General features: G+C 43.8%; 1 protein-coding gene across 3 annotated transcripts in view; it reads right to left on the bottom strand.

The window, feature by feature from the left end:
* Positions 1-14,935, bottom strand: part of RPA1 (replication protein A1) — a 66,186-nt gene that overhangs the window by 41,474 nt on the left and 9,777 nt on the right. For all 3 annotated transcript variants that reach the window (XM_025362520.1, XM_025362519.1, XM_025362521.1), the window contains exons 2-5: positions 13,569-13,619; positions 12,457-12,535; positions 11,778-11,886; positions 4,630-4,718 (exon numbers count right to left, since the gene is read on the bottom strand). In XM_025362520.1, the coding sequence (XP_025218305.1) occupies positions 4,630-4,718; positions 11,778-11,886; positions 12,457-12,535; positions 13,569-13,613 (322 nt within the window). In that variant the 5' untranslated portion in view covers positions 13,614-13,619. The remainder of the gene's footprint in view (positions 1-4,629; positions 4,719-11,777; positions 11,887-12,456; positions 12,536-13,568; positions 13,620-14,935) is intronic.

The following is a 14,935-nucleotide window of genomic DNA, read 5'->3' as shown; positions in this document are numbered from 1 at the left end:
AAAAAAAAAAAAAAAAAAAAAAAAAAAAAAAAAAAAAAGAAAAAAAGATCTCAAATCAATGAAGTCAGCTTCCACCTTAAGAAACGAGAAAAAGAACATACAAAATCCAAAGTAGAAGAAAATATTAAAGATCAGAAGCATAAATCAATAGAATACAAAACATAAGAGAAAAATCAATAAAACCAAAAGTTGCTCCTTTGAGATCAATAAAATTGATAAAACTCTCAAATTCTACAGATACTCAAAGGATAACAAGGAAACATATATATATATATATATATATACACACACACACACACACATACACACACACACAGTTTTTTTTTTTGAAGACACAGTCTCATTCTGTCGGCCTAGTTGGAATGCAGTGGCATGATCTTGGCTCACTGCAACCTTCGCCTCCCGGGTTCAAGTGATTCTCCTGCCTCAGCCTCCCGAATAGCTGGGACTACAGGTGTGTGCCACCATGCCTAGATAATTTTTGTATTTTTTTAGTAAAGACGGGGTCTCACCATATTGGCCAGGCTGGTCTCCAACTCCTGACCTCGTGATCCGCCCGTCTCATCCTCCCGAAGTGTTGGGATTACGGGCGTGAGCCACAGCGCCTGGCACTTTTTTTTTTTAAATGGGGTCTCGCTCTGTTGCCCAGGCTGGAGTGCAGTGGCGCCATCTCGGTTTCCTGCAACCTCCACCTCCTGGGCTCAAGTAGCTGGGACCACAGGTGCACGAGCGCCACCACATCCAGCTAATTTTTTGTATTATTGGTAGAAACTGGGTTTCATCATGTTGCGCAGGCTGGTCTTGAACTCCTGAGAGCAAGCGATCGGCTTGCCTCGTTCTCCCAAGGTGTTGGGATTACAAGTGTGAGCCACCGCACCTGGCTGGAAATACATTTTTTTAATCCATTTGATAATTTCTAACAATTGGGGTGTTTAGAATATTTCTATTTCTATAGACTAATAAATTCAAGAACTTAAATGAAATTAAATTCCTTGAAGAATATAATCTACTAAAGTCTACTCAAGAAGGTTGCCTGAATAACCCTGTATCTCTCTATTAAAGAAACTGAACTTACAGTTTAAGACTTTTCCATAAAAAAATAACATCAGGCCCAGATGGCTTCACTGGTGAATTCAACTGAACATCTAAGGAAGAAGTAATAACAAGTCTACACAAACTGCTGCAGCAAATTTAAGACAGAACACTTCCCAGCTTATTCCATAAGGTCAGGGTTACTCAGGTATCAAAATCAGAGATGTAACAAGAAAAGAAAACTAAAGAAAAATATCTCTCATGAATACCGATACAGAAATTCTAAACAAAGTAAATCAAATCAAATGGATTTAGAAAATCAAATCCAACAATATGTAAAAAGAATAACACATCAGGCCGGGCGCAGTGGCTCAATCCTGTAATCCCAGCACTTTGGGAGGCCGAGACAGGCAGATCACGAGGTCAGGAGATCGAGACCATCCTGGCTAACATGGTGAAACCCCGTCTCTACTAAAAAAATACAAAAAAACTAGCTGGGCGCGATGGCGGGCGCCTGTAGTCCCAGCTACTCGGGAGGCTGAGTCAGGAGAATGGCGTGAACCTGGGAGGTGGAGCTTGCAGTGAGCTGAGGTTCGGCCACTGCACTCCAGCCTGGGTGACAGAGTGAGACTCAGTCGCAAAAAAAAAAAAAAAAAAAAAAAAAAAGGAATAATACATCATGACATAGACTTATCCCAGAGATCCCAGATTGGTTCAGCGCTCAAAAACCAATCGCAGTGGCCGAGCGCAATGTAATCCCAGAACTTTGGGAGGCTGAAGTGGGTGGACCACTAGAGGTCAGGAGTTTGAGACCAGCCTGGCCAACATGGCAAAATCCCGTCTCTACTAAAAATACAAAAAAAAAAAAAAATTAGCCTGGCGTGATGGCATACACCTGTAATGCCAGCTACTCTGAGGCTGAGGCACGAGAATTGCTTGAACCTGGGAGGCAGAGGTTGCAGTGAGCCAAGAAAGCACCATTGCACTCCAGCCTATGTGACGGAATGAGACTGTCTCAAAAAAAAAAAAGTCAATCAATGTAACTCACCATATTAACCAATGAACAAAGAAAACCACATGATCATCAGATCATCAGCAAGCACAGAAAAAGCATTTGACAAAACTCACCATCCATTTCTGATGAAAGCCCTCAGCAACTTGGAACAGAAATAAACTTCTTTATTTCTGATAAAAAGACTCTAAGAAAACCCTACAGCTAACATGATATTTCATGGTGAAAGTCTGAATGCTTTCTCCCTGAGATCAGGAGCAAGACAAAGATAACGAGCAAGGCTGAAGATGTTTTCTAATGTATCAGCCATCTGTTTTCCTTCTATAGTGAACAATCTATTTTTCTCCAGTGCCTGCTGCTAATAAAGTACTTTATTCCTTAATATGCAAAAAATTCAATAAATAGTAAAGATAGTAACCCTTTGTCAATCCTATCAGTTGCAAATATTTTATCCTAGTTTAAGGTGACATACTTTTAATTTTTTGCAGTGGGGTATAGCAGACACTTGCTGTGTCCCCAGGCTGGAGGGCAGCGGTGCGATCACAGCTCACGGCAGCCTCAACCTCCCAGGCTCAAGTAATCCCCCCATCTCATCCTCCCCAGTAGCTGAGACTACAGGTGTGAGCCATCACACCTGGCTAAGTTTTTAAAAAATCATTGTAGGTATGGGGTCTTCCTGTGTTGCCCAGGCTGGTCTCGTCCTCCTGGACTCAAAGCAATTCTTCCATCTCGGCCTCCTCAAGTGCAGGGATTACGGGTGTGAGGCACTGTGCCTGCTTTCCTATTTTTAATACGTAATTTTAAAATTTCAATTTAAACAAATATTCACTGTGAATTATTCTTTGTGCAGCCTCTTCTTTTTGATTTTCGATGGTTTCATTTTGTAACTTGAAAAGATACATCTCAAATTTATTTTGGTGTAAAGTGAGGCTTTTATTTTATTTTTTGACTTGGTGTAAGGGCAAACAATCTTTTCCTTTAACAGTGCCAGTGATTTGAAGATTTTTTTTGCCTTTCTCTAGAATTGTCTCTTTCGTCTAAAGTAATGATTTTTTTTTTTCAGCTTCTTTTAGGACGCAAAGAAAAAATGGACTTTTTTTTCTGATTTCATTGTGCTTTTCTATACATTTTCATGAGAAAATTAAATCATTAGTAATTTCATCATCAACAGATAATCACAGTAAAATAATGTTATATATTCAACTTGTTTCAACAAATACTTACTAAAGGCCAGCCTCAAGTCAGGCACTAGAACAAACATGATCTCTGCCTTCACACAGTTTACTCATGGCTTAGCAGTAAACAGAGATAATTCTAAAAGCTACCAGTGCGGTGAGTGCTATCACAGGAGTGATAGACTGCATGCTTCACACTTTTTAAAAACAAAAGTGTGCCAGGCGCAGTGGCTCATGCCTGTAATCCCAGCACTTTGGGAGGCCGAGGCGGGCGGATCACAAGGTCAGGAGATCGAGACCATCCTGGCTAACATGGTGAAACCCCAACTCTACTAAAAATGCAAAAAATTAGGCGGGCATGGTGGAGGGCACCTGTAGTCCCAGCTACACGGGAGGCTGAGGCAGAAGAATGGTGTGAACCCGGGAGGCAGAGCCTGCAGTGAGCCAAGATCGCGCCACTGCGCTCCAGCCTGGGCGACAGAGCAAGACTCCGTCTCAAAAAACAAACAAACAAACAAAAAAAACAAAACAAAAGTGTGCACAAGATAAATCTTAGGAAAACATGTTTCTCATTAATATTTCTGATACCCTATAATATCACAGATTTTTTTTTTTTACTCTAGTATAACTGAATCTTTGTCCATTACTTTCTTTTTTTTTTTTTGAGATGGAGTCCCACGCCATTCCTCCCGGTCCCACGCCATTCTCCTGCCTCAGCCTCCTGAGTAGCTGGGACTACAGGCGCCTGCCACTGCGCCCGGCTAATTTTTTTTTTGCATTTTTAGTAGAGACGGGGTTTCACCGTGTTAGCCAGGATGGTCTCGATCTCCTGACCTTGTGATCTGCCCGCCTCGGCCTCCCAAAGTGCTGGGATTACAGGCGTGAGCCACCGCGCCCAGCAACTTTCTTATTTTTTTTTGAGACACAGTCTTGCTCTGTCACCCAGGCTAGAGTGCAGTGGCATGATCTCAGCTCACCGAAACCTCCGTCTCCTGGGTTCAAGCAATGCCCCTGCCTCAGCCTCCTGAGTAGCTGGGATTACAGGTGCGGGCCACTATGCCTGTACTTTTTGTATTTTTAGTAGACATGGGGTTTTGCCATGCTGGCCAGACTGGTCTCAAACTCCTGACCTCAAATGACCTACCTGCTTTGGCCTCCCAAAGTGCTGGGATTACAGGTGTGAGCCACCGTGCACCCAGCCCATTTGTCCATTGCTTTCTAATTGTGCCCTTTCTTCATACATCGTTTCTTTAGAACTGAAAAAGCCTGACAGAATAACCTGGTTCCTAGACCCCAGAATCACTATCATTTTTTTAACACTAACAAGTCAAACTGAATCCAAAAGGTAGAATTTCGACTATATAAAGAGGTATTCAATTGAGTGCTACAATCTATGCCAAAGCATTTTACCTTCATTATAGGGCACTGGATTGCCAATCTTTACTCCAACTGCTTCAGCGGACTTCAAAACTTCTAATTCCATCAAAATAACGACTCTCCTGCAAAAGCAGACAAACAGAAACAGGTTAGAAAAATAAATTCCGTTCAAATGATAAGCTACTCAAAATGCTTTCCCTGATGATCATTCTGACAAAACTATTTTCCCTTTGTCACCTGTTTACATAAATATTTCTCTTAAGCTTTCACCGCGTCATGATCAAGCCTTTTCTAGATTGCAGGGTTTTCATTTTCCATCTAGTTCCTTAATTAAAATGCAGTGTTCTTGCTACGTACCGTATCTTCAAGGAGCAACTGACACGGTAAGAATTTAGATGACTAAACACAAGAATGTATGGCATAAAAAGGGATGGCCTGTTTTCAGAAACACATACTCATCTAAACAATGACTTTTTCCCAGTGAAAACTAATTATGACAACGGATATGTTTTACAATGTAATTAGGACCCATTTTTAAGAACTTACTGTTCTTTGATATTTTTTTTTTTTTTTTTTGAGAGGGAGCCTCGCTCTGTCGCCCAGGCTGGAGTGCAGTGGCTGGATCTCGGCTCACTGCAAGCTCTGCCTCCCGGGTTCACGCCATTCTCCTGCCTCAGCCTCCCGAGTAGCTGGGACTATAGGCACCCGCCACCTCGCCCGGCTAGTTTTTTGTATTTTTAGTAGAGACAGGGTTTCACCGTGTTAGCCAGGATGGTCTCGATCTCCTGACCTCGTGATCCGCCCACCTTGGCCTCCCAAAGTGCTGGGATTTGTTCTTTGATTTTTAACTCTGACTGAAACCTTGTGATAACTTCCCAATGACCTTAGGCCAAAAAGAAAAACTTGTGCCATGGCTTGCCTGGCCTGGCCTTGCTAACCCCCCTCCAGCGCATCCATGGGGCTGCCTTGCCCTCTGCCCTTTGCCCTCTGCCCTTCCTGTTTCCTTTCAGTGCTGCCATATGCGACAGTCCCTCTGGCCAGAAGGCCTTTGTCCGTGCTGCTCTGCGATTGTGGTGGTGTGTTCTTCCTCATTTTGCCTCATCTAATACTCGTTTTTTAGCTCTCATCTCAAACATCACTTCAAGAGACGCTTCCTTAATCTCTAGTTGAGACCAGGTTGCTTTGTTCTAGTCTTTCCTACAGCCACGATTTCTTTCCTTCAGAACACTCTGCTCCGTCTTAATTATATGTCCATTAGTGATTATTTTATTATTCTCTATCTCTCCTACTAGACTGTACTGTCAATAAAGACAGGCATCCATCCCTCCAGTGCTTAATGAAGCAAAAGGCCCACAGTTGTTGCTCAATACATACTTGATGAGCACATCACAATGTCTGCATTTTAAAAAGAACTGAAACATGAAGAAGGAATTTAACGGGAACACAATTGGAGGCAGGGAGACCAAGAGAAGAGACGAAATGACAGAGGCCTGAATGAGGTTAGTGGCTGTGGAGATGAAGAAACTGGCCTAGAGCAATACTTACGCAATAATCTACCCCGTTTCATCACATTTTACACTTCAAATGGTCTGACTGCTGGTTCTGGATTTTTACATACAATCAGTCCGTGTGTGCTACCCTTATCAGGTTTCACATCAGAGTTTCAATCAGATAAGCTTGAAATTATCTGTTCCTGAAAATGATATCTAGATTCCCTGTAATAACTACCTGATAGATACTTAAGTGGTAGATATTTAACTACTTTCCAAAATTATACAAATCACTCCAGAACATATAAAAATAGAAGGCTTATGAATCATTCAGTATGACTCTAATACTAAAACCTAAGACGAAACACACACACAAAACCAAAACTAATTTCATCCTGCGATATCCCACAAATCCTAAATAAAGTATCAGCAAGATGAAGCTAGCAGCATATTAAAAGACACCAATATCGACTTACAGAGAATACAGATGACAAGGACACATTAAGTGACTTTACAGGGATGCAATCAGCCAAATCCAGACTAGGGGAAACTGCATGAGGTGAAGGATGAATGACCTGGTTTCTTCAGCAAATAAACAGTAAAGGAGAAAAAAGGTAGAGGCAGAGCCCACAGATTCAGAGAGACTTAACAGACCGTCAATCTACTGTCACAGGAACCTTATTTTGGATTCTGATTCATGTAGATTGTGCAGGCGCACGCGCACACACACGTACACGCATGCACACACGCACACACGTGCACACACACAAGTTGGAAATGCAACACTGACAGCGCATTTGTTATTTTAGGTGTGAAATGGGATAGTGTCTTTTTAAGAGTTCTTATCTTTCAAAAATATATACTAAAATATTTATGGATGAAATAATACGATGCCTGAGATTTACTTCGAAATTACAGAGGAGAGTGGACGTTGCAAGGATGGAGATAAAGCAAAAGTGGACAACAGGTAACAATGAAGGGCTATATGGGGACTCATCAAACTACCGTGTATTCTGTCTATTTTTGTAGATGTTTAAAATTTTCCAGAAAAAAAGATTTTAAAAAATAAAAACAAAGAAAATGAGCAAGCTAAGAGGATTATTATTATTATTTTTTGAGAGAGAGTCTCACTCTGTCACCCAGGCTGCAGTGCAGTGGCACAATCTCAGCTCACTGCAACCTCCGCCTCCCAGGTTCAAGCGATTTTCCTGCCCCAGCCTCCTGAGTAGTTGGGATTACAGGCACCTGCCACCACACCTGGCTAATTTTTGTATTTTTAGTAGAGACGGGGTTTCACCATGTTGGCCAGGCTGGTCTTGAACTCCCCATACCTCAGGTCATCCACCTGCCTCAGCCTCCTAAAGTGCTGGGATAACAGGTGTGAGCCACCAGCCCAGGCTAGGATTATTTTCTTAAGGCACGATTTATCGCAAGAAAGAAACAAGAGTTGAGTATTAGGCAATCTTTTTTTTTTTTTTTTTTTTTGAGACACAGTCTTGCTCTGTCATGCAGGCTGGAGTGCAGTGGGGCGATCTCAACTTACTGCAACCTCCACCTCTCGGGTTCAAGTGATTCTCCTGCCTCAGCCTCCCGGGTAGCTGAGATTGCAGGCACCTGCCACCACACCCGGCTAATTTTTGTATTTTTAGTAGAGACAGGGTTTCACCATGTTGACCAGGCTGGTCTCGATCTCCTAACCTCAGGTGATCCGCCTGCCTCAGCCTCCCAAAGTGCTGGGATGACAGGCGTGAGCCACCGTGCCTGGTTGATAATTATTTTTTAAAATATTACTAATACACAGTATGTTGACAAACTTAATGACAAACACTTCTTTTTAAATAACATGTTTATTGAGATATCACTCACATACCATAATGAATTCGCCCTTTCAGAGAGGATAATCCCAGGAGTTTTGCATTCCGCAGTTACGCAAGCATCACCACTACCTAACTTGAGAACGTTGTCATCATCCCCAAAAGAAACCATGTGTACAATGACAGTCACTCCACACTTTACCACCCCTGAGAACCAATCATTGAATTTGTTTGTATGAATTTGTCTATTCAGAAATAGGTAGGCTTTTTTTTTTTTTTTTCTTGAGATGGGGTCTTGCTCTGTCACCCAGGCTGGAGTGCAATGGCACAATCTCGGCTCACTGCAATCTCCGCCTCCCGGGTTCAAGCGATTCTCCTGCCTCAGCCTCCTGAGTAGCTGGGACTACAGGCGCCCGCCACACGCCCAGTTAATTTGTGTATTTTTAGTAGAGATGGGGTTTCACCATGTTGGCCAGGATGGTCTCGATCTCATGACCTTGCGATCTGCCCGCCTCAGCCTCCCACAGTGCTGGGATTACAGGCGTGAGCCACCGCACCTGGTCAATAGATACTCTTATGTAACATTTATGAGTATAATGGGTACACTTTCCATAGGTGTCCTTTGACCCCACAATACAAATTCTAATAATCTGTTATTCAGAAATAAAAGCATAAACACGTAAAGGTAAAGTACAAGGATGACTGCTAAAGTCCTGTTTAGAATAAACCTAGATGATCACCAAAAAAGCACAGAGTAAATAAACCCAGCCACACACAGGCTCTCAGCAGAGGTACAAAAGAACACCAGGCAAGCCTCCAAGCTGAGGCAGCGCAGTCAGGCAAAGCCCAGGGGAGCGGAGCTGTCCTCGTGACTGGAGAGAGTGAGCTGTGAAGAGTTTCCCAGCAGGGACTGCACCCCATCCCAGTAACGCTTCCACCCTCTCCCACGACCATGCCCTGGAGGACAGAAGAGTGGCTGGAAAGCACCACGTAAGCACCCAAGGTGGCCTGGACTGGAAGACAAAAGCTCCCACATGAGAAGACTGGCAACGGGTACCTCGCCTAGACTATGTCAGAGCAAATGCCAAGTCGGGACGGGACTGTCCACATGAAGCATGAACAAAATAAAAAGGGATGACAGAGCAACCACACAACACACAACAATGCGTCCGAGTGAAAGGAACGGGGAGGCAGAGACGATTAAAGAACCCACTCTAGAAGAAAGTGCGAGCCAAGATAAGGAGCAAGCCCTCCTCCAAAGCGATCTGCAAAATAAGTACGACTGTACACATTCGACCAATGAAGAGCCAAACGATGAGCTAAAACAGGAGATGAAGAAGAAAAGGGAGCTTGACCAGCTAAGAAAAAACAGAACAAAATCAATACTATTATACATCTCATAATTTATAAAGACGGAGGAGCAGAAAAGAGAAGGCTAAAAACTGTACTATTATGTTGGAAAACCTTGAGGCGAGCCAATGCATCCATTAGAAAAAAGGTTAAACTAAAGACCTATATGGAGGTCAAAGTTATCTACAACATATGTAAAGACTAGAACTCAGTAAATGAAATACAAAACAACATTAAGGAATAACACACAGAAAAACTTCCTTGGCAAGAACTGAATCTGCGGACTGAACGAGCACATCACATACCAGAAAAAAAAAAAAAGAACATGTGCAGCTGACATTGAGGCATAGCCTGGTTAAGTACTGAAGTTGAGATATAAACAAAAAAATCTTCAGGAATATAGGTAGAAAAAGCAAAGCTTATTAGCTGGCCACGGTGGTGAGTGCCTGTAGTCCCAGCTACGCGGGAGGCTGAGGTGGGAGAATCACCTGAACCCGGGAGGTCAAGACTACAGTAAGCCCTGATGGTGCCACTGCACTCCCGCCTGGGCAACCAGAGTGAGGCCTCGAGAAAAAAAAAAAAAGCAAGGCTTTCTACAAGGGAAGAAATCAAACCAGGCTGCCCTTAAGACTTCTCCAGATCAACATTCAATGCCAGAAGACAAAATTCTGAGGGTAAAGTCACAGAACCTAAGAATAGACAGCCAGGCAAGTTGTTATCCAGTAGAAAGGCCAACAGGCTGATAATGGGGAATATGGCATGAAAGGGCCCGTCCAGAAAAAAGTTCTTGAGCGAAATCCAACCAACCTAAAGAGGTAGGAGAAAAGAACAGCTGGAGAAAATTAAGAGTCCTAAAACCAGTGTAACCCAATTTTAAAAAACTACTTACTTAAACCTTTTAGTATTGTTGATCGTTGTTTATCTTGGTGGTGGTGGTGGTTGTTGTTTTGGACTTTTTTGAGACAGGATCTTACTCTACTGCCCAGCCTGGAGTGCAGTGGCACAATCTCAGCTAACCGCAGCCTTCACCTCTCAGGGTTCAGGCCATTCTCTCTCCTCAGCCTTCCGAGTAGCTGAGACCACAGGCACCTGCCACTACGCCCGGCTAACTTTTATTTTTTTTCATAGAGACAAGGTCTCACCATATTGTCCGGGCTGGTCGCAAACTCCTGGGCTCAAGTGATCCTCCCTACCTGGTCTCCCAAAGTGTTGGGACAACAGGTGTGAGCCACTGCACCTTGCCTAAAATAAGTCATTTTTTAGCCATGAGAATAACAGTTCTGTTCATCATTGTATCTCCAGCATGCAGCAACTTGTCGGTGTACAACACATTCTTTTTTTAAATCTGTTTTTTTTTTTTTTTTTTTTTGAGACGGAGTCTCGCTCTGTCGCCCAGGCTGAAGTGCAGTGGCACAATCTCGGCTTACTGCAAGCTCCGCCTCCTGGGTTCACACCATTCTCCTACCTCAGCCTCCCGAGAAGCTGGGACTACAGGCGCCCGCCACCTCGCCCAGCTAGTTTTTTTTTTTTTGTATTTTTTTTTAGTAGAGACGGGGTTTCACCATGTTAGCCAGGATAGTCTCGATCTCCTGACCTTGTGATCTGCCCGTCTCGGCCTCCCAAAGTGCTGGGATTACAGGCTTGAGCTACCGCGCCCAGCCTTTTTTTTTTTTTTTTTAGAGATAGTCTCTTGCTGTGTTGCCCAGGCTGGAGTACAGTGGTACAATCACAGCTCACTGCCGTCTCAAACTCCTGGGGTTAGGGAATCCTCCCACTTCAGCCTCCCATGTAGCTAGGACTGTAGCATGTGCCACCACACCTCGCTAATTTATGTAACTTTTTTTTTTGTAGAGACAGGGTCTGGCTATGTCACCCAGGCTGGTCTCAAACTCCTGACCTCAAGCAACACTCCCAACCTTAGCCCCACCAAGTGCTGGGATTACAGGCATGAGCCACCATACGTGGTTCAACTATATTGGCTAAATACAGCATTTAATATAAAAGATTCAAGATTGCACACACACACACACACACACACACACACAAAAGCAGCATTACAAAATAATTATTGTTTTCTGCTGTAAAATAAGGGACCTCTTTTCATTAAAAGATACTTTTGAGGCCAGGCGAGGTGGCTCGCACCTGTAATCCCAGCACTTTGGGAGGCTGAGGTGGGTGGATTGCCTAAGTTCAGGAATTTGAGACCAGCCTGGGCAACATGGCAAACCCCGTTTCTACCAAAAACAAACAAACAAAAAAGATAAGATACTTTTGGGGGAAATCCTGAAAGCGCTGCTTCTGAAGAAATTAGAAATAACAAGATTTCTGCGTTCTACTTTAATCTTCTGCTCTGAAATTTCTGACTTGTTTCCGTGTATTTCTTCCTTGGGTGCCATGTGTTAGCCACCTGAGTTCTTAACTGAATAGCTGTTAAATTCTTAGCTGAAAACTCACTCTTGCCTTTTTTGTTCTTAAATTCGTTCCCATTCTACAATACAATAAGACAGAAAAAAAACACACCGCATACCTTCCGTCTTTCAGCGTGTTCACGATGAATCGGTGAATCTGGCAAACGCAGTTGCTGGACAGTCGTTCTTGCTCCACCAGGGGGTTCAACTGTGTTGCCAACATGAAAGCTGAAAAGCACAGAGATTTCTTCAGCCTCCAAAATCCTGCAGTCTTAAGAATCTGAAAGCTACTCATACCTGTGCTAGCGAAGAAAAACGCCTTACATACGTTCCTGAAATGAAAACTAGTCAGACTCTACATAGTGAAAAACTGTGTATTTTGCTGTTAAACATTTGCTGCTCCTCTTAAATGAGTGAATTTGCTAAAGTGGTCAAAATCATTTAAAAATTCTCTCCTTTCTCCCCTTTATAGCTTCCGACACAGAAATAAAACCCCCAAACAGGAAAGTATAGGGCAGCTAACCCATCACGCTCACTGATGTCAACATCATCCTTAGGGAAATTAATCAGAGAAAACACAGAACACCAGTTAGAGAAAATTAATTAAGCCGAGTGGCAGCTTTCCACTACCTCTAGTCTATTGTTGGAATGCTGACAGCTGCAATTCTGTGTGAATGAAGTACACAGCCAAGCAAGTATGGACTTCATGAATGCCCCCAAATTATGGCAACCAAAGGGCTGGGTGTGCTTCTATTATTTAAATACTCACACATTTCTAGATGGATACGCCATACTCACAGGACAGAGTGTTCAATCCGTCACTCATAAGCAGTCGATAACGCGGCGGACTATTCCCCGTGGTAATGGGACGGATGTTCTAGGAGAGAAAACTTGATTGATTAGCCAGGTTGTCTGCCCCGTCCCCAGGGATAAGTAAACCGAAGTGGCAGGAGAGTGAGTTTGCCATTAGTTCAACACAAACTGAACTGTTTGCCCATTCTCTTGACACCTAAATCCAAGTAAAAGAAAATTGGATTTGATGATTTTCCCACTCACCTCTCCACTAACATTATTAAACACAATACAGAGGGAAGTAAAACGAGCTGCCTGTACTCTTGAGTTCTGACTCAAATTTGGCTGAAAATCAATTACCAAAATAAATAAATAAATAAATAATGAGGCACCCAATATACACAAGGTGTTTTGTAGCAAATGTGCTAAAAATACAAAATGAACAAAAAGTATCCTTGTCCTGAAGGGGCTAACGACTGGGGTGGAGATGGAGGCAGAGACCTAAGTGACATGTGCCCATGATCAGGTGGCAGAGCCGAGACCTTCATCCCCACCTGAGAGAGAGCAGAGGCAGGTTTCCAAAGGAAGTGCAATCTGCGCACAGAGGCCCACGCTGACCCACAGCTAGTGCGCTGCAGCAGAGACCCAGCAGACCGGCTGACCGAAAACCTGCAGGCGGGAGCCCACATTCTGCCTCTATTTTTCGAAACTCCCACTGAAGTTCGAGAACCCCTTAAACAAATGATGTGTTAACTGAAGAATGTTAAGGAGACAAGTTCATATTAGATGTATTTCTGGAAGTCATATAAAAGGCTGATGTGAACGAGACAAACCCAAGGGCAGAAAGGCAAGGTGCACCACAGTCATCTATCAACGGCGAGGAGGGAGAGTGGCAAAGCCTTCAATCTGAACCTCCAAAGACGGTAGAACTTAGCAGCTCACGTAGTAATATTTTCAAAAAGCCTGGCTCCTTTCAGGGGTACAATGAAGACTGGCCTATTTTTTGTGACAAGGCGGGGAATTTCCAAAAGTGGACAAATCTGTCCGTCCTTCATCGGACGTAATTTATAATCAGCTGACTCTAATGAAGTTGACAAGGGACACACACAGGTACTTACGATGACTTGGAGGATGGGCTTTATGGATGTATCCCCCTGCTGCATGATGGCCTGAGGGAGTAAAAACAGGTTTGTGTGAGATATGCACTCAAAGCACGAAGAAAATGACATGTTTTTATAGTTCGTATTTGGAATATACAGATAAGATTGTTAAAAGAGGCTGGGCGCGGTGGCTCAAGCCTGTAATCCCAGCACTTTGGGAGGCCGAGACGGGCGGATCACGGGGTCAGGAGATCGAGACCACCCTGGCGAACACGGTGAAACCCCGTCTCTACTAAAAAATACAAAAAACTAGCCGGGCGAGGTGGCGGGCGCCTGTAGTCCCAGCTACTCGGGAGGCTGAGGCAGGAGAATGGCGTGAACCCGGGAGGCGGAGCTTGCAGTGAGCTGAGATCCGGTCACTGCACTCCAGCCTGGGGGACAGAGCGAAACTCCGTCTCAAAAAAAAAAAAAAAGATTGTTAAAAGAGCCTATTCAGAGCCTGTCAGCTGAAAAGTCTAGTTGATCACTCTGGACAAATCATAAAATGGTAAGAGGGAGATACGTGTTTTACAACAAGGAAACACAGTACATCTCTAACACCGGTATCACGTATGTATTCATTATTATTATTTTTTTTTTTTTTTGAGGCGGAGTCTCGCTCTGTCGCCCAGGCTGGAGTGCAGTGGCCAGATCTCAGCTCACTGCAAGCTCCGCCTCCTGGGTTTACGCCATTCTCCTGCCTCAGCCTCCCGAGTAGCTGGGACTACAAGCGCCCGCCACCTCGCCCGGCTAGTTTTTTGTATTTTTAGTAGAGACGGGGTTTCACCGTGTTAGCCAGGATGGTCTTGATCTCCTGACCTCGTGATCCGCCCGTCTCGGCCTCCCAAAGTGCTGGGATTACAGGCTTGAGCCACCGCGCCCGGCGTATTCATTATTCATAACAGCACATTCATTTCCCTCTAGTACTCATTAACAGGGAATTAGATAAATAAATTCTATATATATTAAAGAGATAATAAGGGAATGTTAGGAACAACTTTATAAAACAACCAAGATAAAGTGGATAAACCTCTCGAAAAATACAAATTATCAAAACTGATACAAAAGAAAATCTATGTAACTCTGTATCTATTAAAGAAATTGAATTTATAGGCCGGGCGCGGTGGCTCAAGCCTGTAATCCCAGCACTTTGGGAGGCCGAGGCGGGTGGATCACAAGGTCAGGAGATCGAGACTATCCTGGCTAACATGGTGAAACCCCGTCTCTACTAAAAATACAAAAAAAAACTAGCCGGGCGCGGTAGCGGGCGCCTGTAGTCCCAGCTACTTGGGAGGCTGAGGCGGGAGAATGGCGTGAACCCGGGGGGCGGAGCTTGCAGTGAGCCG

Source organism: Theropithecus gelada, chromosome 16 (assembly GCF_003255815.1).
Source record: "Theropithecus gelada isolate Dixy chromosome 16, Tgel_1.0, whole genome shotgun sequence".
Classification (NCBI taxonomy): Eukaryota; Metazoa; Chordata; class Mammalia; order Primates; family Cercopithecidae; genus Theropithecus; species Theropithecus gelada.
The sequence above is the reverse complement of the archived record's forward strand: the minus strand, read 5'-3'. Positions and strand labels throughout refer to the sequence as shown.